The 26,379-nt window shown below is 38.4% G+C and overlaps 2 protein-coding genes across 14 annotated transcripts in view; both read left to right on the top strand.

Moving 5' to 3' along the window:
* LOC118555525 (ankyrin repeat domain-containing protein 26-like) overlaps positions 1–26,379 on the top strand; it is a 511,611-nt gene that overhangs the window by 215,564 nt on the left and 269,668 nt on the right. The gene's annotated exons all lie outside the window — the stretch shown is intronic.
* Positions 1–26,379, top strand: part of LOC118533185 (coiled-coil domain-containing protein 7) — a 142,563-nt gene that overhangs the window by 1,205 nt on the left and 114,979 nt on the right. The window contains 2 exon segments of the mRNA XM_078073997.1: positions 217–309; positions 15,201–15,284. Of these exon segments, the coding sequence (XP_077930123.1) occupies positions 217–309; positions 15,201–15,284 (177 nt within the window).

The following is a 26,379-nucleotide window of genomic DNA, read 5'->3' as shown; positions in this document are numbered from 1 at the left end:
CTCCATTGCTAGGGGGTAGAGTCAAGGACTGTTTCGCATCATTTCTTTATGGTGATATGAGATGGGGTGTGAGATGGAAAATTTAAGTTTGTGGCACTGGCAGAAATAAGTCTCACTGCTAAGAACATCCTGACATGTTTGATTAAATGTCTTTTTACATTTAATATAATAATTTTAAACTATAAAAATACTTAATTTTCTTTGATTCACTCACAGGTTGTTTCTACTTTGGAAGAAACCTATGGATTTGGCATTCAAAGTGGAGAAAAATCAGTTGTGAAGCCTGAACCTGAGGAATTAACTTTATTGGTAAGTATATATAACCCTAATGTAGAGACATTAACACTGAAAAGGGTTAAGATTTTCTTTTGGATTCCATTTATATTCTCAGAATGAATTCCCCATCCATGAAAATGACCCAGTTAGGGAACTTGAAAGTAGAGTACTTATTTTTCTATCCTCTGCTTAAAGTTTAATTAAGACATATCTATATTCTAAACCTACTTTTATTGTTAATTCCTATTCTATTTAATCTTTAAACATTTGGTTACTTGTTGGTTTGAGTTGTATATTCCTTATCATGTTAAGAAAGTATTCTTCTATTTCTATTTTGCTAAAAAATAAAACAAAACCAAGAAGTTATTGAGTGTTAGCAAATGCCTGGTATATAGTGAAGTTATGTAACTGTTAAGGTGATTAAGTATGTGGTTCTCCTTTAATCTATTGAGGAGTTGAATTATTTTACACATTTCATAATATTCAACTGTACTTTTAATACTTGTAGAGTATTATTTTTCTAATTACTTTTGTTAGTTAGGGATTGAGTTTGGCTCCATGTAATAAAATAGCTATGTTGAGTCTTTCAATTCGTGAACATGGTATGTCTCTCCATTTATTTAGATCTTGTTTGATTCTTTTATCACCAATTTATAATTTTCATCATACAGATCCTATACATGGTTTGTTAGATTTATGCATTTATATTTCATGTTTTTTGGAATGATTTTTAATAGCATTGTTTTTAATTTTAGTTTCCACGTGTTTGTTACTAGTATATAGAAATATGATTGATTTTTATATGTTTATCTGATATCTTGCAATCTTATTCAGTGTACTTTTTCATTCTAGATTTTCTATAGATTTCTTGGAATTTTCTACATAGATAATTATATCATTCTCAAATAGAGACAATTTTACTTCTTCCTGTCCAGTCTGAATGCTTTTTATTTCTTTCTCTTGTGCTGGCTCTGGCTTCCAGCATTATATTTAATAATAGTGATGGGAGCAGATATCTTTGACTCATTGTGACTACTACTTCCAGACAGGAATGGAAGTTCAGTTCCCTGCTTAGTTTCACCAGCACCACTCTGATGGGGGAATTGGAGGGCCAGTTTTCACTGCCATATTATTTTTCAGCCCTACTGACACATATGGGTAGAGGTGCACTTTTTTTCTTGGTGTTTGGCTCAGGTAGGATAGGTATAGTCAGAAAGTTTTTGGATTATGCTAGAGACACCTTTTCACAGTCCTTTGACTTTTCTTTCCTTTCTTCTTTCTTTTTTTTTAAAGATTTTATTTATTTATTTGAGAGAGAGAGAGCATGAGTAGGGCAGAGGGAGAGGGAGAAGCAGACTCCCTGCTGAGTAGGGAGCCCGATGTGGGGCTCAATCCCAGGACTCTGGGATCATGACCTGAGCTGAAGGTAGACGCTTAACTGACTGAGCCACCCAGGTGCCCTCTTTGGCTTTTCTTATGGGATTTTTTTTTTTTTTTTTAAGTCTGTGCTTATTGGAAGTTCCAGGTTCCAGTGCTCCCTACATTTTATATGTAGGTAAAAAGAAAACCTAAGGAATTCATGTATTCCTCAAGTTTTGAGAACTCTGCCTTTCTCTTTCTATGTTTCAATTTTCCTGTATTGGTTTGTTGTGTTGTCTATGGTATTTTAATTGCAGGAGGGAGGATTAGAGGAATGGGCCTAGTCCATCATTGCCAGAACTGAAAGTCCAAAATTATTTTTTATTTTTGATACAGTTCTGTGTTCTGATGTCTCCTTTATCTGATACCAGCTTTCTTATGATTAGTCATTGTGTGTTATATCTTTTTTTTTATTATGTTAATCACCATACATCATTAGTTTTTGATGTAGTGTTCCATGATTCATTGTTTGCGTATAACACCCAGTGCTCCATGCAGTATGTGTCCTCCTTAATACCCATTACCAGGCTAACACATACCCCCACCCCCCTCCCCTCTAGAACCCTCAGTTCGTTTCTCAAAGTCCATAGTCTCTCATGGTTCGTCTCCCTCTCCGATTTCCCCCCCTTCATTTTTCCCTTCCTGCTATCTTCTTCTTCTTTTAAATATAATGTATTATTTGTTTCAGAGGTACAGGTCTGTGATTCATCAGTCTTATACAATTCACAGCGCTCACCATAGCACATATCCTCCCCAATGTCTGTCACCCAGCCACCCCATCCCTCCTACCCCCCACCACTCCAGCAACCCTCAGTTTGTTTCCTGAGATTAAGAATTCCTCATATCAGTGAGGTCATATGATATATGTCTTTGGCTTGACTTATTTGTTTCCTGAGATTAAGAATTCCTCATATCAGTGAGGTCATATGATATATGTCTTTCTCTGATTGACTTATTTTGCTCAGCATAATACCCTCCAGTTCCATCCACATCGTTGAAATGGCAAGATTTCATTCCTTTTGATGGCTGCATAATATTCCATGGTATATATATACCATATCTTCTTTATCCATTCATCTGTTGATGGACATCTTGGCTCTTTCCATAGTTTGGCTTTTGTGGACATTGCTGCTATAAACATCGGGGTGTACATACCCCTTCGGATCCCTACATTTGTATCTTTGGGGTAAATACCCAGTAGTGCAATTGCTGGATCATATGGTAGCTCTATTTTCAACTGTTTGAGGAACCTCCATACTGTTTGCCAGAGTGGCTGCACCACCTTGCATTCCCACCAACAGTGTAGGAGGGTGCCTCTTTCTCCGCATCCCCGCCAACATCTGTCGTTTCCAGACTTGTTAATTTTAGCCATTCTAACTGGTATGAAGTGGTATCTCATTGAGGTTTTGATTTGGATTTCCCTGATGCCGAGCGATGTTGAGCACTGTTTCATGTGTCTGTTGGCCAGTTGGATGTCTTTTTTGGAAAAATATCTGTTCATGTCTTCTGCCCATTTCTTGATTGGATCATTTGTTCTTTGGGTGTTGAGTTTAAGAAGTTCTTTATAGATTTTGGATACTAGTCCTTTATCTGAAGTGTCATTTGCAAATATCTTTTCCCATTCTGTCGGTTGTCCCTTGGTTTTGTTGACTGTTTCCTTTGCTGTGCAAAAGCTTTTTATCATGATAAGTCCCAATAGTTCATTTTTGCCCTTGCTTCCCTTGCCTTTGGCGATGTTTCTAGGAAGAAGTTGCTGTGGCTGAGGTTGAAGAGGTTGCTGTCTGTGTTCTTCTTTAGGATTTTGATGGACTCCTGTCTCACAGTTAGGTCTTTCAACCATTTTGAGTCTATTTTTGTGTGTGGTGTAAGGAAATTGTCCAGTTTAATTCTTCTGCATGTGGCTGTGCAATTTTCCCAACACCATTTGTTGAAGAGACTGTCTTTTTTCCATTGGACATTCTTTCCTGCTTTGTTGAAGATTAGTTGACCATAGAGTTGAGGGTCTATTTCTGGGCTCTCTATTCTGTTCCATTGATCTATATGTCTATTTTGGTGCCAGTACCATACTGTCTTGATGATGACATCTTTGTCATAGAGCTTGAAGTCCAGAATTGTGATGCCACCAGCTTTTCTTTTCTTTTTCAACATTCCTCTGGCTATTCAGGGTCTTTTCTGGTTCCATACAAATTTTAGGATTATTTGCTCCATTTCCTTGAAAAAAGTTGATGGTATTATTTATTTATTTATTTATTTATTTAATCTTATTTTTTAATATGTTATGTTAATCATCATACATTACATCATTAGTTTTTGATGTAGTGTTCCATGATTCATTGTTTGCATATAACACACAGTGCTCCATGCAGAACGTGCCCTCTTTAATAGCCATCACCAGGCTAACCCATCCTCCCACCTCCCTCCCCTCTAGAACCCTCAGTTTGTTTTTCAGAGTCCATAGTCTCTCATGGTAAAAGTTGATGGTATTGTGATAGGGATGGCATTGAATGTGTAGATTGCTCTAGGTAGCATTGACATCTTCACAATATTTGTTCTTCCAATCAATGAGCATGGAACGTTTTTCCATTTCTTTGTGTCGTCCTCAATTTCTTTCATGAGTATTTTATAGTTTTCTGAGTACAGATCCTTTGCCTCTTCAGTTCGATTTATTCCTAGGTATCTTATGGTTTTGGGTGCCATTGTAAATGGGATCGACTCCTTAATTTCTCTTTCTTCTGTCTTGTTGTTGGTGTATAGGAATGCCACAGATTTGTGTGCATTGATTTTATATCCTGCCACTTTGCTGAATTCCTGTATGAGTTCTAGCAGTTTTGGGGTGGAATCTTTTGGGTTTTCCACATAAAGTATCATATCATCTGCAAAGAGTGAGAGTTTGACTTCTTCTTGCTGATTTGGATGCCCTTTATTTCTTTTTGTTGTCTGATTGCTGTGGCTAGGACTTCTAGTACTATGTTGAATAGCAGTGGTGATAGTGGACATCCCTGCCGTGTTCCTGACCTTAGGGGGAAAGCTCTCAGTTTTTCCCCATTGAGAATGATATTCGCTGTGGGTTTTTCATAGATGGCTTTTATGATATTGAGGTATGTACTCTCTATCCCTATACTCTGACGAGTTTTGATCAAGAAAGGATGCTGTACTTTGTCAAATGCGTTTTCTGCATCTATTGAGAGGATCATATGGTTCTTGTTCTTTCTTTTATTAATGTATTGTATCACACTGATTGATTTGCGGATGTTGAACCAACCTTGCAGCCCAGGGATAAATCCGACTTGGTCGTGGTGAATAATCCTTTTAATGTACTGTTGGATCCTATTGGCTAGTATTTTGGTGAGAATTTTTGCATCCATGTTCATCAAGGATATTGGTCTGTAATTCTCCTTTTTTGATGGGGTCTTTGTCTAGTTTGGGGATCAAGGTAATGGTGGCCTCATAAAACGAGTTTGGAAGTTTTCCTTCCATTTCTATTTTTCGGAAGAGTTTCAGAAGAATAAGTATTAATTCTTCCTTAAATGTTTGGTAGAATTCCCCTGGGAAGCCATCTGGCCCTGGGCTTTTGTTTGTTGGTAGATTTTTGATGACTGCTTCAATTTCCTTAGTGGTTATAGGTCTGTTCAGGTTTTCTATTTCTTCCTGGTTCAGTTTTGGTAGTTGATACATCTCTAGGAATGCATCCTTTTCTTCCAGATTATCTAATTTGCTGGCATGTAGTCGCTCATAATATATTCTTATAATTGTTTGTATTTCTTTGGTGTTGGTTGTGATCTCTCCTCTTTCATTCATGATTTTGTTGATTGGGTCATTTCTCTTTTCTTTTTGATAAGTCTGGCCAGGGGTTTATCGATCTTGTTAATTCTTTCAAAGAACAACCTCCTAGTTTCGTTGGTCTGTTCTACTGTTCTTTCGGTTTCTATTTCATTGATTTCTGCTCTGATCTTTATTATGTCTCTTCTCCTGCTGGGTGTAGGCTTTATTCGCTGTTCTTTCTCCAGCTCCTTTAGGTGTAGGGTTAGGTTATGTATTTGAGACCTTTCTTGTTTCTTGAGAAAGGCTTGTATTGCTATATACTTTCCTCTTAGGACTGTCTTTGCTGCATCCCAAAGCTTTTGAACAGTTGTGTTTTCATTTTCATTGGTTTCCATGAATTTTTTTTAATTCTTCTTTAATTTCTTGGTTGACTCATTCATTCTTTAGTAGGATGCTCTTTAGCCTCCATGTATTTGAGTTCTTTCCGACTTTCCTCTTGTGATTGAGTTCCATTTTAAAAGCACTGTGGTCTGAAAATATGCACGGAATGATCCCAATCTTTTGGTACTGTTTGAGACCTGATTTATGACCTAGGATGTGATCTGTTCTGGAGAATGTTCCATGGGCACTAGAGAAGAATGTGTATTCTGTTGCTTTGGGATGGAATGTTCTGAATATGTCTGTGAAGTCCATTTGGTCCAGTGTGTCATTTAAAGTCTTTATTTCCTTGTTGATCTTTTGCTTAGGTGATCTGCCCATTTCAGTGAGGGGGGTGTTAAAGTCCCCCACTATTATTGTATTGTTGTCGATGTGTTTCTTTGCTTTTGTTATTAATTGGCTTATATAAGTGGCTGCTCCCATTTAGATATTTACAATTGTTAGATCTTTTTTTGGATAGACCCTTTAAGTATGATATAGTGTCCTTCCTCATCTCTTATTATAGTCTTTGGTTTAAAATCTAATTTGTCTGATATAAGGATTGCGACCCCAGCTTTCTTTTGGTGTCCATTAGCATGGTAAATGGTTTTTGACCCCCTCACTTTCAAAATGGGGGTGTCTTTGGGTCTAAAATGAGTCTCTTGCAGACAGCATATCGATGGGTCTTGTTTTTTTATCCACTCTGATACCCTGTAGCTTTTGATTGGGGCATTTAGCCCATTTACACTCAGGGTAACTATTGAAAGATATGAATTTAGTGCCATTGTATTGCCTGTAAGGTGATTGTTACTGTATATCATCTGTGTTCCTTTCGGGTCTATGTTACTTTTAGGCTGTCTCTTTGCTTAGAGGACCCCTTTCAATATTTCTTGTAGGGCTGGTTTTGTGTTTGCAAATTCCTTTAGTTTTTGTTTGTCCTGGAAGCTTTTTATCTCTCCTTCTATTTTCAGTGAGAGCCCAGCTGGATATAGTATTCTTGGCTGCATATTTTTCTCATTTAGTGCTCTGAATATATCATGCCAGTCCTTTCTGGCCTGCCAGGTCTCTGTGGATAGGTCTGTTGCCAATCTAATGTTTCTAATATTGTAGGTTACAGATCTCTTCTCCCGAGCTGCTTTCAGGATTTTCCCTTTGTCTTTGAGACTCGTAAGTTTTATTATTAGATGTTGGGGTGTTGACCTATTTTTATTGATTTTGGGGGGGGTTCTCTGTGCCTCCTGGATTTTGATGCCTGTTTCCTTCCCCAAATTAGGGACGTTCTCTGCTGTAATTTGCTCCAATATACCTTCTGCCCCTCTCTCTCTTTCTTCTTCTTCTTCTGGGATCCCAATTATTCTAATGTTGTTTCACCTTACGGTATCACTTCACTCTCAAATTCTGCCCTCGTGATCCAGTAGTTGTTTATCTCTCTTTTTCTCAGCTTCTTTATTTTCCATCATATGGTCTTCTATATCACGAATTCTCTCTCCTCTGCCTCATTTATCCTAGCAGTTAGAGCCTCCATTTTTGATTGCACCTCATTAATAGCCTTTTTCATTTCGGCTTGGTTAGATTTTAGTTCTTTTATTTCCCCCAAAAGGGTTTCTCTAGTATCTTCCATGCTTTTTTCAAGCCCGGCTAGTATCTTTAAAATCATCATTCTGAACTCTAATTCCGACATCTTACTAATGTCCATATTGATTAGGTCCCTGGCAGTCAGTACTGCCTCTTGTTCTTTTTTTTGAGGTGATTTTTTCCATCTTGTCATTTTGTCCAGAGGAGAATAGATGAATGAGAGAACAAAATGCTAACAGGGTAACAACATCCCCAGAAAAATATACTCTAAACAAATCAGAACAGACCTGAAACTGGGGGAAAAGAAAGGGAAAGAAAGAAAAAAGAAAAAGAAAAAGATAAAAACAAACAAACACAAAAAAACCCAGAATATGTTCAGATATGATCAGGTTGGTGCATAGATCAGTGCCACACACTAGGTTTTGGGTGTATTTTGGTCTGTTAGAAGAAAGTGCCTCTCAAAATTTTAAAGAAAATCTTACATATGTACAAAAATAAGGGTTAATACTATGAAGGGATGGAATATGACTGTAAAGATGAAAATTATAAAAGATTTTATAAAAGGAATTGATAAGAAGTTGGTTGAAAAAAGAAAGAAGAGAATTTAAGAAAAAAAAAAAGGGATCGAATGTGATCAGGCGGGAGACTAAAACAAAGCCATACACTAGAGATTTAGGGTATATTTTGGTCTGTTAGAAGAAACTATCCCAAAATTTTAAAGAGAGAACAACATATATATATATATATATATATATATACCAAAAATAAGGTTAACTACTATGAAGGGATAGAATATGACTCTAAAAATGAAAAATAAAAAAGATTTTAAAAAAATTATTGTTATGTTAATCACCATACATTACATCATTAGTTTTTGATGTAGTGTTCCATGATTCACCGTTTGTGCACAACACCCAGTGCTCCATGCAGAACGTGCCCTCTCTAATACCCATCACCAGGCCATCCCATCCTCCTACCCTCCTCCTGTCTAGAACCCTCAGTTTGTTCTTCAGAGTCCATCGTCTCTCATGGTCCGTCTCCCCCTCCAATTTCCCCCCGTTCATTCTCCCCCTCCTGCTATCTTTTTCTTTTTTTTCTTAACATATATTGCATTATTTGTTTCAGAGGTACAGATCTGTGATTCAACAGTCTTGCACAATTCACAGCGCTCACCATAGCACATACCGTCCCCAGTGTCTATCACCCAGCCACCCCATCCCTCCCACACACCCCCCACTCCAGCAACCCTCAGTTTTTTTTCCTGAGATTAAGAATTCCTCATATCAGTGAGGTCATATGATAAATGTTTTTCTCTGATTGACTTATTTCGCTCAGCATAACACCCTCCAGTTCCATCCACATCGTTGCAAATGGCAAGATCTCATTCCTTTTGATGGCTAAAAGAGATTTTTTAAAAAAGGGATTGATAAAATGTTGGTTGAAAAATGGAAAAAGAAAAATTAAAAAAAAAAAGAAAGTTAAAAAAAATTAACTTTGAAAGACTAAAGAATCATGGGAAAAAACCCATGAATTCTATGTGCAGTATTCCCCTAGTGCTGGAGTTCTGCCATTCTCATTGATCGGTAAACTTGGTCTTGGCTGGCTGTTCTTGTTGATCTTCTGGGGAAGGGGCCTGTTGCCATGGTTCCCAAATGTCTTTGCCAGAGGCGGAATTGCCCCCCCCCCCTTGCTGGTCTGGGCTAAGTAACCTGCTCGGGTTTGCTCTCGGGAGCTTTTGTTCCCTGCAAGCTTTCCGTACAGGTTTGGAGGACAAGAGTGAAATCGCAGCCTCCCAATCTCCACCCCGGAGGAGCTGAGAACTCGAGGCCCCACTCCTCAGTGAGCCCCCAGAGAAAAGCAGTCAGTCACTCCTGTCTCCCCGGTCTCCAGCTGCACTCCATGCTCACCTGGCCTGTGACCGAGCGTTTCTATCTCTGGCACCCAACACGGCGTGGAGTCTCCAAACCCAGCAGATCCCTGCGGTGCGCTCCCACGCCGCTCCTCCCAGGGGAGGAAGGGGAGTCTCCCTGCTGATCTGCTGCTTGTTGGGTCCCTGCTGGAAGAGCAGTGGCCTGACTGTGCCGTGGATCACAGTTAATGGCAACCCGGAGCTGAGAGCCCACTCCTCGGCTCCGTCTCTGCAGCCGGCTTCCCCGCTCCGATACCTGGGAGCTCTGCTGCACTCAGGTAGCCCCGGTCTTCCTGTGACCCCAAGGGTCCTGAGACCACACTGTCCCAGTGAGGGTTCCATCCCCCGCTTAGCCACTGGAGCGACGTCCCTCAGCAGAGCTGACTTCTAAAAGTTCCGATTTTGTGCGCCGCTGCTCTATCACTTGCCAGTAGCATCCGACGGAGGCCCCCTCACCCCCGTCTATCTTCTCGAATATCGCCTCGGATTCCCTTCTCTGCACGTCCTACCTTCCAGAAAGTGGTCACTTTTCTGTTCACAGAGTTGTTGCTATTCCTTTCTTCGATCTCCTGTTGAGTTCATAGGTGTTCAGAATGGTTTGATCCCTATGTAGCTGAATTCCCGGGACCAGATGAAATTTAGGTCTCCTACTCCTCCGCCATCTTGCTCCTCCCTCTATTGTGTATTATATCTTCTTTCAAACTTTATTTTCAAACGATGTTTATTTACCGTACCTCTTTGAAACAGCATATAGATGCATCTGTTTTTTTATCCAGTCTGACAATGTCTGTCTTTTAATAGGTTTAGTTCATTTACATTTAATTGATACAATTAAATGTATTGCCATGTAATTAATTTATTATAATGACACATTCATGAAATAATGTGAATTAAGTCTACTTTCTTGCTATTTGCTTTTTGTCCCATATCTTCTTTGCTTCTTTACTCTTTTCTGTTTTGAGTTAATTATGTATTTTTTAGCATTTCATTTTATTTTCTTAGTTTTAGGCAATTTTTTTTTTTTTGTGCTTGCTCTAGGGATTCATCATGTATTTAAACTTACCACAGTCTACCTTGAATTAATATTATACACTTCATTTCTCATGTGAGAACATTATAACAGTATAATAACATTGACCTCACTTATGTTTTTTTGTGCTATTGTGTTATATTATTGTTTCCCTATTTTTTTCTGTCTGCTTTAAAGATTTTATCTTTGGGCTTTAGCAGTTTGATAGAAGGTATACCTAGCTGAGGCTTTCTGTATATTTATTCTGTTCAGAGTCCATCAAGCTGAATCTGTGAGTTGATGTTTTCCAACAAATTTGGAAATTTTCAATTATTATTTCTTTAGATCTTTTACTGCTTCTCTGCTCCTTTTTTATGAGATTCTAATTACACCTCTATTAGACTGCTTGATACTGTGTAAGAAGTCACTCACACTCTCTTCATTTACTTCAGTGTTTTCTCTTTCTGTGCTTCAGTTTGGGCAATATATGTTATCCTATCTTCAAATTCACCAATCCTTTCTGTGGTGTCTGATCTGCTGTTAAATTCTAGCCAATGAAATTTTTATTTTAAATATCATAATTTTCATATTTAGTATTATCTTTTGGTTACTTTTTAGGGGGTTTTATATTTCTCCTGCTTTCTACCACATTGGAAACTGTGGTACAATGTTTATTTTCTAGAGAATGCTTACTGTTTCCTTTCTGGCATTTAGGATGAACAGCTAATAATTCTTTCCTACAAGAATTGATTTGAGCAGGAACTGGTCCATATTTTAATTAAGTTGAATTGTTGCCTGATTTGTCTAACCCATAATCTCTCCTATTGCTGCTTCCCCTGAGGGGCTGATTTCTTTGATATTGCCAGTATTTTAGCTGGCAAGAGTTTGAACTCTGATTTTAAAGTTTTGGTTCACATCTTGGTTCAATCCTGGCAGAGCTTCAAAATACAATTACCACAAGAACATGCAGGATGAGATTCCTCTGTTTCTTAGTTCCTGTTTTTTTTATAGTTGTGTAAATGCCAATCAAGCCTTAAAACATTTTCATTATCCCCAAAAGCCTCCTTGTACTCCATTTACAGTCAATTCTCTCCTACCCTGGCTCCAGACAACTACTGATCCATCACTATACTTTTGCCTTTTCTAGAATGTCCTATAAATAAAATCATATAATATGTAGCCTTATATATCTAGTCTTCCCTATTTCATCATCATGTTTTTGAGATTCTTCCATGTTGTTGTATGTATCAGTAGTTTGTTTCTTTTATTGTGAAGAATATTCCATTGTATGGCTTTACCACGGTTTGTTTATCCATTCATCAGTTAATAAACATTTAGGTTGTTGGATCCAGTAGCTATTTTGGCTGTTATGAATGAAGTTTCATTTTTTTTTTTTTTTCAATTTAACTTCAATTAGCCAACACATAGTACATCATTAGTTTCAGTTGTGGTGTTCAACAATTCATCAGTTGTGTATAACACCCAGTGCTCATCACATCACGTGCCCTCCTTAATGCCCATCTCCCAGTTCCCCCATTCCCCCATCCACCCCCCTTCAGGAACCCTCAGTTTGTTTCCCATAGTTAAGAATCTCTCATGGTTTTTCTCCTTCTCTGATTTCTTCCCAATCAGTTTTCCCTCCCTTCCCTTGTGGTCCTCTGCACTGTTTCTTATATTCCACATATGAGTGAAACCATATGATAATTGTCTTTCTCTGATTGACTTATTTCCACTTAGCATAATACCCTCCGGTTCCATGCAGGTCAATATAAATGGTAAGTATTCATCCTTTCTGATGGCTGAGTAATATTCCATTGTGTGTATATATATCTATATATCCATATATATCCATTTGTATGTGTATATATATATATGGATATATGTGATATATATATATATATATATGGATATATGTGAGATATATATATGGACATATGTGATATATATATGGATAGATGTGATATATCCATATATATATATGGATAGATGTGATATATATCACATCTTCTTTATCCATTCATCTGTCGAAGGACCTCTTGGCTCCTTCCCCAATTTGGCTATTGTGGACATTGCTGTTATGAACACTGGGGTGCAGGTGCCCCTCCATATGAATGAAGTTTCTGTGAACATTTGTGTGCAAGTCTTTGGGGGGACATATGTGTTTATTCATCTTGGATAATTGCTTTGGAATAGGACTGGTGATTTATAAGTGTATGTTTAATTTTATGAGCAATTGCCAAACTACTTCCCAACGTGGCGAAACGATTTATGTTCCTACCAGCTCTCTGGGAGAGTTCCAGTGGCTGTACATCCTTACCAAAATTGGTATTGTCAGACTTTTTAATTCTGACCATTCCTAAGGAATGTAGGCCTCCTTTTCTGCTACCATATTGGCAAAATTCAAATGGGGAGGGGTTTGGTAGAAGAAAAATGGTTGAGTTGAGTGATTTGCCTTGGGAGCTTTTCTCATTCCAGTCTCTCTGCTAGCCTAAATGGCTGTCAAGGGCTCAGCCGGTTTTTCTTCATCCTCTGAATTCTGTTTGTCAATGGTAGGCCTGCTTTTTGACTTGGTTGACTTGACACACCTTGCACACACTAGACCAAGCACTCTTTCTCCACCATGCTCCCTTTAGGTATGGATATGTCTTTGGTTCTTTGCTTATCTATAAAGTGTTCTTCTGTGGAGTTCAGTTCATCAGATTTTTATCCTATCCTCTCCTTCAGTATCTTCAAGGAAAGGGGTGATAATTATATAATTTTATATATTTTTCCATTCTGGATGTTTAATTTTCTTTTAAAAAAATATTTGAGAGAGAGATCGAGAGAGAGCATGAGTAGGGGGAGGAGCAGAGGGAGAGGGAGAAGCAGACCCCCCGCTGAGCAGGGAGCCCAATGTGGGGCTCGATCCTGGTACTCCGGGACCATGAGCTGAGCCGAAGGCAGACGTTTAACCGACTGAGCCACCCAGGTGCCCCGTCCTTTCTGGATGTTAACACCAAAGTGAATACCTCTCATACATTTTCACATCATAATCATAAGTGGCATTTCTGCTTCCTTTTTAAAGATCTTTTTAGAAGTGCTGCCCAACAATCTCTTTTTGTCTCATTGGTCTGATTGGGACACGAGGCTACCCTTATTGGTAAAGGAGGCTGGAAATTTTATTATTATTGTCATTTTTTAAAGATTTTATTTATTTATTTGAGAGAGAGAGAGAACACGAGTGGCATGGGGAGGGCAGAGGGAGAGGGAGAAGCAGGCTCCCCGCTGAGCATGGAGCCCAACACAGAGCTTGATGCCAGGACCCTGGGATAATGATCTAAGCCGAAGGCAGACACTTAACTGACTGAGCCACCCAGGTGCCCCTTATTATTATTATTACTAGCTATGCATGTTGGCATCCCCAATAAAATTGAGGTCCTGTTAGTAGGCAACTAATAGTCTCTATTATAATGACCATTAAAATACTATAATAATAGTATAAGTGATACTATTTTAAGACTATTATATACTTGTCTCACAACACTGTTGTCATAATTTTGGATGATTTTGATATCCATGTAGATGATCTTTGCAAATAATCCAACATCTCAGTTCATTGAATTCCTTTCCTCCAATGATCTTGTCTTCTATCCTATCTCAGCAACTGACAAGATGGTATCCTCTAGTCTTTGTCATAACCAATAACTTTAACTTTTCCATAATTTGTTTCAATCATCTTAATCTGTGGTCACTACCTCTTATCTTTCCCACTTAGTCTGTCTAATATTCTGGCTCCAAAAGTCCTTTGATTCCATTCGGAACTATAATCCATTGGTCTTACTGCCTTTTACTGTCCCAAATCCTCCTTGTGGTCTTAACTTACCTAGCTTAACTTCCATGGTCCATTATTATTATTGCTCCCAAGCATATGTAATTTCTTGCCCTGCCATGCTATATTGATTTTATTTTGTGAAACTGCAACCCTGATCAAATCAGTCACCATCTTCTCTATATTTGTGGCATCTGAATGTGAGTAGGAGAAAAAATCCCCAAGTATGCTTATAGTCTCATCTTATATTTATAATTAATAAACCTAGTTCATTCATTTTCCCACTTTCCTGAATGATTAATTCAGTTGTTCCCCCTCTCCTATATGGGTATAAGTCTTTTTCATGACAAAAAAAAAAAAAAAAAAAAAGTGTATCAGCCTGTGAGTATGTTTTAAAATGTGGTGTTAAATGAACATATTCCTCATGGAGAACATTCTATGAGAATCCTAACTCTATATGAGCATCTGAGGTTTGTGTACCATAGGTTGTCTCTGATTTACAAATCACTACTCTACTAGAAAAGATTCAGTCATTATGATGTTTTCATCTGCCACTATTTTTTCCTCAAAGTGTTCATTTGCCCATTGAGTGAGGGTAAAAGACTACAGCTCTTGGCAAGTATACTTATATTGAGAAGTCATAATGAGCATTCATTTTCTAACACAAAGAGATATTTCTATATATTTCTGTGTACAGAGTGGCTACCTTTTTTTGGGTATTCATAACTCTCAGGAGTTTAAATCTGGGATGCTTGCTTTTCTGCAGTGATGCAGGGGAGAATAAAAGAGGCATAGCAGGATATATGTCATTAATGGGCCAGCCCCCAGAATGTACTCTCTTTCACTTTCTGGAGGAATTTGCTAGTATAGCATTTGGAGCATGATTTCTTGTCTTATAGGTTTGAAGGGACATAAATTATAGGCAAAAAATATTTTCCAAAATAATTAAATATACTAAAGTGTAGATGGAGATGCATATGGATTCTGAAATGAAAGTAACTTTTTTTTGTTATTCTTTTCAAAAGGTTGGGGATGATCTGAATTCATTCTTGAGATGTTGTTCACAATTTGCTGCTCAGTTAGAAGAAGCAGCTAAGGAAGAACGTAATGTATGTATTCTGTGTAAACTGTCAAGTATAAAATATTTACTATTTTAATGATTTAAATTATTAATAATGTTAAATTTTGTATTAATAAATTGTATATTAATTTATTAAAATCATTAATTGTTATTAATAACAATTTTAGTAATACAATATTTAAAGCTATACTGGTTGTTTGAACTTGAATGTGATAATCCATTCAGCAGTATTAGTCTAAATACAATGCCTTAAGGAGTTATAAAAGGCATTAGAAAGTTTTATTTACTTTTTTATTCTTAATGTAGGCATTTAGATCTGTGAATTTTCCTTTAAGTACAGCATTGATTGGGTCATTAGTATTTTCATATTTACAAATGAAAACATAGTATTTTTTTTAAAGATTTTATTTATTTATTTGACAGAGAGAAAGAGAGAGACAGCGAGAGTGGGAACACAAGTTGGGGGGGCGGTGGGAGAGGGAGAAGCAGGCTCCCCGTGGAGCAGGGAGCCCGATGCAGGGCTCGATCCCAGGACCTGAGCCGAAGGTAGCCGCTTAACAACTGAGCCTCGCAGGGGCCCCGAAAACATAGTATTAATAGTATTTATATTTTAGTGTTTTAAAAAATTTTTATTTAAATCCAATTTAGTTAACATATAGTGTATTATTAGTTTCAGGGGTAGAAGTTAGTGATTCATCAGTTGCGTATAACACCCAGTGCTCATTACTTCAAGTGCCCTCCTTAATGCCCATCCCCCAGTTATCCCATCCCCCCCACCCCTCCAGCAACCTTCAGTTTGTTTCCTATAGTTAAGTCTCTCTTTTTTTTTTAAAGATTTTATTTATTTATTTGAGAGAGAGAGAATGAGAGAGAGCACATGAGAGGGGGGAGGGTCAGAGGGAGAACCAGACTCCCTGCCGAGCAGGGAGCCCGATGTGGGACTCGATCCAGGGACTCCAGGATCATGACCTGAGCCGAAGGCAGTCGCTTAACCAACTGAGCCACCCAGGCGCCCGGTTAAGAGTCTCTTAAGGTTTACCTCCCTCTCTGTTTTTATCTTATTTTATTTTTCCTTCCCTTTCCCTATGTTCATCTGTTTTGTTTCTTAAATTCTGCGTATGAGTGAAATCATATGGTATTTGTCTTTCTCTAACTTATTTTGCTTAGCATAATACCCTCCAGTTCCATCCAAATAAGGTAATTTATATTACAAAAGTAATATGTCATAATTAATGAAAATTTCAAAAAAGATATGCATAAAGAAGAAAACAAAAATTACCATAATCCTATTTCCCCAAGATAACCAACTACTGTTAACATATTTTTGTTTCCCTTCCTGATTTTCCAAAGTTATAAAGATTTAGAAAAAATGATATAATACTGAACATACTATTTGGTATGTACTATTGAGTGAGGGTAAAAGTACTACTGTCTAATATTCTGGCTCCAAAAGTGCTTTGATTCCATTTGGAACTATAATCTATTGGTCTTACTGCCTTTTACTGTCCCAAATATTACCTTTTGAAAAGACTAACAAAACAAAGTTAATTTTATTTCAGAATCCATATGCATCCCCATCTACATTTCAGTATATTTAATTATTTTGGAAAATATTTTTTGCCTATAATATGTATATAATACTATTAAAAAAAATTTTTTTAATTAACATATACTGGATTATTTGTTTCAGGGGTACAGGTCTGTGATTCATCAGTCTTACACAATTCACAGCGCTCACCATAGTACATACCCTCCCCAATGTCCATCACCCAGCCACCCCATCCCTCCCACCCCCCTCCACTCCAGCAAACCTCAGTTTATTTCCTGAGATTAAGAGTCTCTTATGGTTTGTCTCTCTCACTGGTTTTGTCTTGTTTCATTTTTCCCTCCCTTCCCCTATGATCCTCTGTCTTGTTTCTCTAATTCCTCATATCAGTGAGACCATATGATACTTGTCTTTCTCTGATTGACTTATTTCACTTAGCATAATACCCTCTAGTTCCATCCACGTCATTGCAAATGGCAAGATTTCATTTTTTTGATGGCTGCATAATATTCCATTGTATATATATACACCACATCTTCTTTATCCATTCATTTGTTGATGGACACCTAGGCTCTTTCCCTAGTTTGGCTATTGTGGACATTGCTCCTGTAAAGATTGGGGTGCATGTGCCCCTTTGGATCACTACATTTGTATCTTTGGGGTAAATACCCAGTAGTGCAATTGCTGGTTTGTAGGGTAGCTCTCTTTTCAACTTTTTGAGGAACCTCCATACTGTTTTCCAGAGTGGCTGCACCAGCTTGCATTCCCACCAACAGTGTAGGAGGGTGCCCCTTTCTCTGCATCCTTGCCAACATCTGTCGTTTCCAGACTTGTTAATTTTAGCCATTCTGACTGGTGTGAGGTGGTATCTCATTGAGCTTTTGATTTGGATTTCCCTGATGCCAAGTGATGTTGAGCCCTTTTTCATGGGTCTGTTGGCCATTTGGATGTCTTTTTTGGAAAAATGTCTGTTCATGTCTTCTGCCCATTTCATGATTGCATCATTTGTTCTTTGGGTGTTGAGTTTGATAAGTTCTTTATAGATTTTGGATACTAGCCCTTTATCTGATATGTCATTTGCAAATATCTTCTCCCATTCTGTCGGTTGTCTTTTGGTTTTGTTGACTGTTTCTTTTGCTGTGCAAAAGCTTTTTATCTTGATGAAGTCCCAATAGTTCATTTTTGCCCTTGTTTCCCTTGCCTTTGGTGATGTTTCTAGGAAGAAGTTGCTGTGGCTGAGGTCAAAGAGGATGTTGCCTGTGTTCTCAAGGATTTTATATTTTTATTTTAATTTAATTTTATTATGTTAGTCACCATACATCATTAGTTTTTGATGTAGTGATCCACGATTCATTGTTTTCATATAATACCCAGTGCTCCATGCAGTACGTGCCTTCCTTAATACCCCCAGGCTAACCCATCCCCCCAACCCCCTTCCCTCTAAAATCCTAAGTTTGTTTCTCAGAGTCCATAGTCTCTCATGGTTCGTCCCTCCCTCCAATTTTCCTCCCTTCATTTTCCCCTTCCTTCTCCTAATGTCCTCCATGTTATTCCTTATGTTCCACAAATAAGTGAAACCATATGATAATTGACTTTTTCTGCTTGACTTATTTCACTTAGCATAATCTCCTCCAGTCCCATCCATGCTGATGTAAAAGTTGGGTATTCATCCTTTCTGATGGCTGAGTAATATTCCTTTGTATGTATGGACCACATCCTCTTTATCCATTCATCTGTTGAAGGGCATCTCAGCTCTTTCCACAGTTTGGCTATTGTGGACATTGCTACTATGAACATTGGGGTGTGTATGGCCCTTCTTTTCACTACATCTATGTCTTTGAGGTAAATACCCAGTAGTGCAATTGCTGGGTTATAGGGTAGTTCTATTTTGAATTTTTTGAGGAACCTCCATACTGTTATCCAAAGTGACTATACCAACTTGCATTCCCACCAACAGTGTGAGAGGGTTCCCCTTTCTCCACAACCTCTCCAACATTTGGTGTTTCTTGCCTTGTCAGTTTTTGCCATTCTAACTGGTGAAAGGTGGTATCTCAATGTGGTTTTGACTTGAATTTCCCTGATGGCTAATGATGATGAACATTTTTTCATGTGTCTGTTAGTCATTTGTATGTCTTCTTTGGAGAAGTGTCTGTTCCTGTCTTCTGCCCATTTTTGGACTTGATTATTTGTTTTTTGGGTGTTGAGTTTGAGAAGTTCTTTATAGATCTTGGAAATCAGCCCTTTGTCTGTAGTGTCATTTGCAAATATCTTCTCCCATTCTGTGGGTTGCGTCTTTGTTTTGTTGACTGTCTCCTTTGCTGTGCAGAAGCTTTTTATCTTGATGAAGTCCCAAAAGTTCATTTTTGCTTTTGTTTCACTAGCCTTTGGAGATGTATCTTGAAAGAAGTTGCTGTGGCCAATGTCAATGGATTCCTGTCTCACATTGAGGTCCTTCATCCATTTTGAGTTTATCTTTGTGTAGGGTGTTAGAGAACAGTTAAGTTTCATTCTTCTGTATATAGCTGTCCAATTTTCCCAGCACCATTTATTGAAGAGACTGTTTTTTTTCCATTGCATGTTTTTTCCTGCTTTGTCAAAGGTTATTTGACCATAGAGTTGAGGGTCCATATCTGGGCTCTCTATTCTGTTCCATTGGTCTATATGTCTGTTTTTGTTCCAGTACCATGCTGTCTTGGTGATCACTGCTTTGTAATATAGCTTGAAATCAGGCAACGTGGTGCCCCCAACTTTGTTTTTCTTTTTCAGCATATCCTTGGCGATTTGGGGTCTTTTCTGATTCCATACAAATTTTAGGATTGTTTGTTCCAGCACTTTGAAAAATGTCATTGGAATTTTGATCGGGATGGCATTGAAGGTATGGATTGCTCTGGGTAGCATAGACATTTTAACAATGTTTATTCTTTAGATCCATGAGCATGGAATGTTTTTCCATCTTTTTGTGTCTTCAGTTTTTTTCATGAGTGTTCTGTAGTTTCTAGATTATAGATCCTTTACCTCTTTGGTTAGGTTTATTCCAAGGTATCATATGCTTTTTGGTGCTATTGTAAACGGAATCATTTCTTTAATCTCTTTTTCTACAGTTGCATTGTTAGTATATAAGAAAGCAACTGATTTCTGTGCATTGATTTCGTATCCTGCCACATTACTGAATTGCTGAATGAGTTCTAGTAATTTGGGGATAGAGTCTTTTGGATTTTTCACATAAAGTATCATGACATCTGCGAAGAGAGAGAGTTTGACTTCTTCATTGCCCATTTGAATACGTTTTATTGCTTTTTGTTGTCTGATTGCTATTGCTAAGATTTCTGGTACTGTGTTGAATAATAGTGGTGAGAGTGGGCATCCTGGTCGTGTTCCTGATCTTAAGAGAAAGGCTCTCAGCTTTCCCCAGTGAGGATGATATTTGCTTTGGGTTTTTCATAGATGGATTTTATGAACTTCAGGAACGTTTCCTCTATCCCTATACTCTAAAGAGTCTTAATCAGGCAAGGATGCTGTATTTTGTCAAATGCTTTTTCTGCATCAATTGAGAGGAACATATTGTTCTTTTCTCTCTTATTAATGTGTTCTGTCACATTGATTGACTTGCAAATGTTGAACCACCCCTTGCATCCCGGGGATAAATCCCACTTGGTCGCGGTGGATGATCCTTTTAATGTATTGTTGGATCCTATTAGCTAGGATTTTGTTGAGGATTTTGGAATCCATATTCATCAGGGATATCGGTCTTTTTGATGGGGTCTTTGCCTGGTTTGGAGATTAAGGTAATGTTGGCCTCATAGAATGAGTCTGGAAGCTTTCCTTATGTTTCTATTTTTTTGAAACAGCTTCAGGAGAATACGTATTATTTCTTCTTTGAAAGTTTGGTAGAATTCCCCAGGGAATCCATCAGGCTCTGCACTTTGTTTTTTGGGGAGGTTTTTGATCACTGCTTAAATCTCATTGCTGGTTATTGGCCTCTTCAGGTTGTCAATTTCTTCCTGTTTCAGTCTTGGGAGTTTATAGGTTTCCAGGAAGGCATCCATTTCTTCCAGGTTGCTCAATTTATTGGCATATAGTTGTTGATAATAATTTCTAATAATTGTTTCTATTTCCTTGGTGTTAGTCGTGATCTCTCCCCTTTCATTCATAATCTTATTAATTCGGGTCCTTTCTCTTTTCTTTTGGATAAGTCAGGCCAGTGGTTTATCGATCATATTAATTCTATCAAAGAACCAGCTTCTAGTTTCATTGCTCTGATCTACTGTGTTTCTGGTTTCTGTTTAATTGATCTCTGCTCTAATCTTAATTATTTCTCTTCTAATGCGTGGCTTAGTCATTGTTTGTTGCTTTTTCTCTAGTTCTTTAAGGTGTACAATTAGTTGGCGAATTTGAGATTTTTCTGTTTTTTTGAGTGAGGTTTGGATGGCTATGTATTTCCCTTAGGACCGCCTTTGCAGTTTTCCGTAGATTTTGGACTGATGTGTTTTCATTCTCATTGGTTTCCATGAACTGTCTAAGTTCTTTGATTTCTTGGTTGACCTAAACATTCTTGAGCAGAGTGGGCTTTAGCTTCCAAGTGTTTGAATTTCTGCCAAATTTTTTCTTGTGATTGAGTTCCAGTTTTAAAGCATTATGGTCTGAGAAGATGCAGGGAATAATCTCAGTCTTTCGGTATTGGTTGAGACCTGATTTGTGACCCAGTATGTGGTCTATTCTGGAGAAAGTTCCATGTGTGCTTGAGAAGAATGAGTATTCTTTTGTTTTAGGGTGGAATGTTCTGTATATATCTATGAGGTCCATCTGGTCCAGTGTGTCATTCAAAGCTCTTGTTTCTTTGTTGATTTTCTGCTTAGATGATCTGTCTACTGCTGAGAGTGGAGTATTGTGATCTCCTACAATTAACATATTGTTACCAATATGACTCTTTATTTTAGTTAACTGTTGGCTTATGTAGTTGGCTGCTCCCATCTTGGGGGCATAGATATTTACAATTGTTAGATCTTGTTGGATAGACCCTTTAAGAGTGATGTAGTGTCCTTCTGTGTCTCTAACTACAGTCTTTAGCTTAAAAGATAATTTGTCTGATATAAGAATTGCTACCCCAGCTTTCTTTTGAGGTCCGTTGGCATGGAAGATGGATCTCCATCCCTTCACTTTCAGTCTGGATGTGTCTTTAGGTTCAAAATGAGTCTCTTGTAGACAGCATATGGATGGGTCCTGTCTTTTTATCCAGTCTGCAACCCTGTGCCATTTCATGGGAGCATTTAGGCTGTTCACATTGAAAGTGATTATTGAAAGATATGAATTTATTGTCATCATGTTGCTTGTGAAGTCCTTGTTTCTATAGATTGTCTCTGTAAATTTGTGTTCTATATCACTCTTGGGGTCTTTCTCCTTTTATAGAAGCCCCCTTAATATTTCTTGCAGGGCCGGCTTAGTGGTCACATATTCTTTCAGTTTCTACTGGTCTTGGAAGCTCTGCATCTCTCCATCCATTCTAAATGACAGCCTTGCTGGATTAAGTATTCTTCGCTGCATGTTCTTCTCATTAAGTGCCCTGAATATGTCTTGCCAGCCCTTTCTGGCTTGCCAGGTCTCTGTGGATAGGTCTGAGGTTACTCTGATGTCCCTCCCTCTGTATCTAAGGAATCTCTTTCCCCTAACTGCCCTTAAGATGGTTTCCTTGGGTGTAAGATTTGCCAGTTTTACTATTACATGCCGGGGCATTGGTCTGTTTTCCTTGATCTTGGGAGGGGTCCGCTCTGCCTCTAGATCATGCATGTTTGTTTCATTCTCCAGATAAGGGAAGTTCTCAGCTAGGATTTGCTCAAATATATCTTCTAGTCCTCTCTCTCTCTCCACCCCCTCAGGGATCCCAATAATTCTGACATTGGAATGTTTCGTGGTGGCACTTATTTCTCTGATTCTATTTTCATGGATTTTGAGTTGTTTTTCACTGGCCTCCTCTTTTTCCTTCTTGTCTATGAATTGGTCTTCTAGATCACTAATTTGTTCTTCTGCCTCAGTTACCCTAGCTGTTAGATTATCTAGATTAGATTGGATCTCATCGATAGTGTTTTTAAATTCTGCCAATTCAGCTTTCATTTCTGCCCTTAGAGACTCTCTGTTGCCATTAATCGATTTCTCCATTCTAGCTATTGTCTTCACAATTGCTACCCTGAATTCCATCTCCGACATCTTGGTTATGTCTGTATCCATTTGTTAATCTATGGCAGAAGTCACAGTCTCTGAGTCTTTCCTATTTTGGGGGTTTCTCCTCCTAGTCATTATGTTGAGGGGAGGTTGAGGGAATGTACAGAGTCCAAATTATTGATCACAACCCAAGCAAGGGACCTTAGGGTTGCTGGCCTCTTGTTCTCCCAGCCTGTCTTCTGGGGGAGGGGCCTGCCTTGCGGTTACCCAGGCAACCCTGTTTGGGCAGAGTTGCCCTGCCCTCTGTGGGGGTTGGTGGGGGATGGGCTCAGTGAAAACTGTGTTTTGGGGGCTTTTGTTCTCTGGCAGCTTTCCCTGGTGGCTTTCTGCATCTCTTCTGACAGTCAGAGCAGAAGAGATTATTTCAAACCCACTGCCTCAGAGCAGAGAGATCGCAGTCTGTACTTCAGTGAGCTCTCCAGGCCACACTATCTCCGTTTCTATCTGTGCTGCTATAAACTGCAGCATCCTGGGTTGTGAGCCCCTCAGCTGCGCTCCCAGTCCTTGCCTCCAGGTTCGGACACATCTCTGTCCTTTGTGCTTCTAAAACCGCCAGCCACCCCCAGTTCGCACGCGGGCCCCACTCCTCCAGGTTTCAGTCCAGGGGGGCTGCCCTAAAGTCCTTTCCCCATCACTACCGGTCTGCAAGTCTGTGCCCTGTCCCCAGCGCGGGAGGCTATGGCTCACTGGTGGTGCAGGATCCCCATGGTTCCCTCCCCCTTCTGTTTATCTTCGGATATGTGCCCGGCGAATCATGGCTCCCTGCTTCATACCTGGAAACCAACCACTTGCAATATTCTGTTTGTAGAGATCCAGATCTATCTTCTTACATCTCAGCCTGATTTCATGGGTGTTCAGAGTGGTCTGGTAGATATCCAGCTCAATTCCGGTGACCAGTTGGAATAGCTTTCCCTAATCCTCCACCATCTTTTTTTTCCCACCGTTCTCTCCTCAAGGATTTTGATGGGTGCCTGGCTCACATTTAGGCCTTTCATCCATTTTGTGTCTATTTTTGTGTGTGGTGTAAGGAAATGGTCCAGTTTCATTCTTCTGCGTGTGGTTGTGCAATTTTCCCAACACCATTTGTTGCAGAGACTGTCTTTTCTCCATTTCCTGCTTTGTCAAAGATTAGTTGACCATAGAGTTGAGGGTCTATTTCTGGGCTCTCTATTCTGTTCCATTGATCTGTGTGTCTGTTTTTGTGCCAGTACCATACTGTCTTGATGACGAGAGCTGGAAGTCTGGAATTGTGATGCCGCCAGCTTTGCTTTTCTTTGTCAACATTCCTCTGGCTATTCAGGGTCTTTTCTGATTCCATACAAATTTTAGGATTATTTGATCCATTTCTTCCAAAAAAGTTGATGGTATTTTGATAGGGATTGCATTAAATGTGTAGATTGATCTAGGTAGCATAGACATTTTCACAAGATTTGTTCTTCTATCCATGAGCATGGAACCTTTTTTCCATTTCTTTGTGTCTTCCTCAAATTCTTTCATGAGTATTCTATAGTTTTCTGAGTACAGATCCTTTTCCTCTTCGGTTAGATTTATTCCTAGGTATTTTATGCTTGTGGGTGTAATTGTAAATGGGATCAACTTTTATTATTTTTTGACTTTTGGAAAATAGTATTTATTGTTTCTTATCTGATTGTAAACATATTATTATTTTTTAAAGATTTATTTATTTTGAGAGAGAGAATGCATGAGCGAGAGGAGGGACAGAGGGAAGGGGAGAGAGAATCTTAAGCAGACTCACCACTAAGCACAGAGTCTGAATTGGGGGCTGGATCTCAAAACCCTGAGATCATGTCCCAAGCTGAAACCAAGAGTTGGATTCTTAACTGATTAAGCCACCCAGGAGCCATTTATTGTAAACATATTATTGTGGAACATTTGAAATTGAGAAAAGTATATAGGAAAACATGTTACCTGTAGTCTCAATCTAGTATATACGCATCATTAACATTTTAGAAAATGTTTTCTAGCATGCTGTGAGTGTATATATACACACAAGCACATATATATACATATACACATTTATACACACACATATATATGTACACACATGTTGTGTATGTCTGTATATGCACATTCATTTATATGTACATTGATATATATCTTCTCTAATTTTTTATTGTGGCAAAATACACATACTGTACAACTTACTATAGTAACCATTTTTTTTATGTTAGCTTTTTTTTTTTTTTAAAGATTTTATTTATTTATTTGACAGAGACAAAGCGAGAGAGGGAACACAAGCAGGGGGAGTGGGAGAGGCAGGCTTCCCACTGAGCAGGGAGCCCTATGTGGGACTCGATCCCAGGACCCTGGGATCATGACCTGAGCCGAAGGCAGATGCTTAACGACTGAGCCACCCAGGCGCCCCTATATTAACCATTTTTATGTGTACAGTTCAGTGTTATTAAATACATTAATATTGTGCAATGATCACCTCTGTCCATCTCAGAACTCTTTTCATCTTGCAAAACTGAAACTATATACATTAAACAATAACTCTTTATGACCCCCAGCCACTGGTAACTACCATTCTACTCTGTGTTACTCTGAGTTTGGTGGTCTTTCTTTCTTTCTTTCTTTCTTTTTCTTTCTTTCTTTCTTTCTTTCTTCCTTCCTTCCTTCCTTCCTTCCTTCCTTCCTTCCTTCCTTTCTTTCTTTCTTTCTTTCTTTCTTTCTTTCTTTCTTTCTTTCTTTCTTTCTTTCTTTCTTCTTATCCACATGTAAGTGAGATCATGCAATATTTGTCTTTTCGTGTCTGGCTTATTTCACTTAGCATAACGTCTTCCAGATTCACCCATGTTGTCACAAACGGCAGGACTTCCTTATTTTATTATGGCTGAATAAAATCACAGTGTGTGTGTGTGTATTACGATTTCTTTATCCAGTCATCCATCCATGGGCACTTAGGTTGTTTTCATATCTTGGTTATTGTGAATAATGCTGCAGTGAACATAGGAGTGCAGGTATTTCTTTGAGATACTAATTTTGTTTCCTTTGGATATATATCTGGAAGTGGGATCACTAGATTATATGGTAGTTCTGTTTTTAAATTTTTGAAGAGTCTTCATACTGTTTTCCATAGCTGCTGTACCAATTTCCCTTCCCACCAATGGTGCACAGGATTCCCTTTTCTCCAAATCTTTGTCAACAATTGTTTTTTCTTATCTTTTTGGTAATAGCCATTCTAACAGGTGTAAGGTAGTATTTCACTGTGATTTTGATTTACATTTCCCTGATGATTAATGATGCTGAGCACCTTTTTATGTACCTGTTGGCCATTTGTATGTCTTCCTTTGAAAAAAATGTCTTTTGCCCATTTTTATTTATTTATTTATTTATTTAT

This window comes from Halichoerus grypus, chromosome 6 (assembly GCF_964656455.1).
Source record: "Halichoerus grypus chromosome 6, mHalGry1.hap1.1, whole genome shotgun sequence".
NCBI classification, from domain to species: Eukaryota; Metazoa; Chordata; class Mammalia; order Carnivora; family Phocidae; genus Halichoerus; species Halichoerus grypus.
The sequence above is the reverse complement of the archived record's forward strand: the minus strand, read 5'-3'. Positions and strand labels throughout refer to the sequence as shown.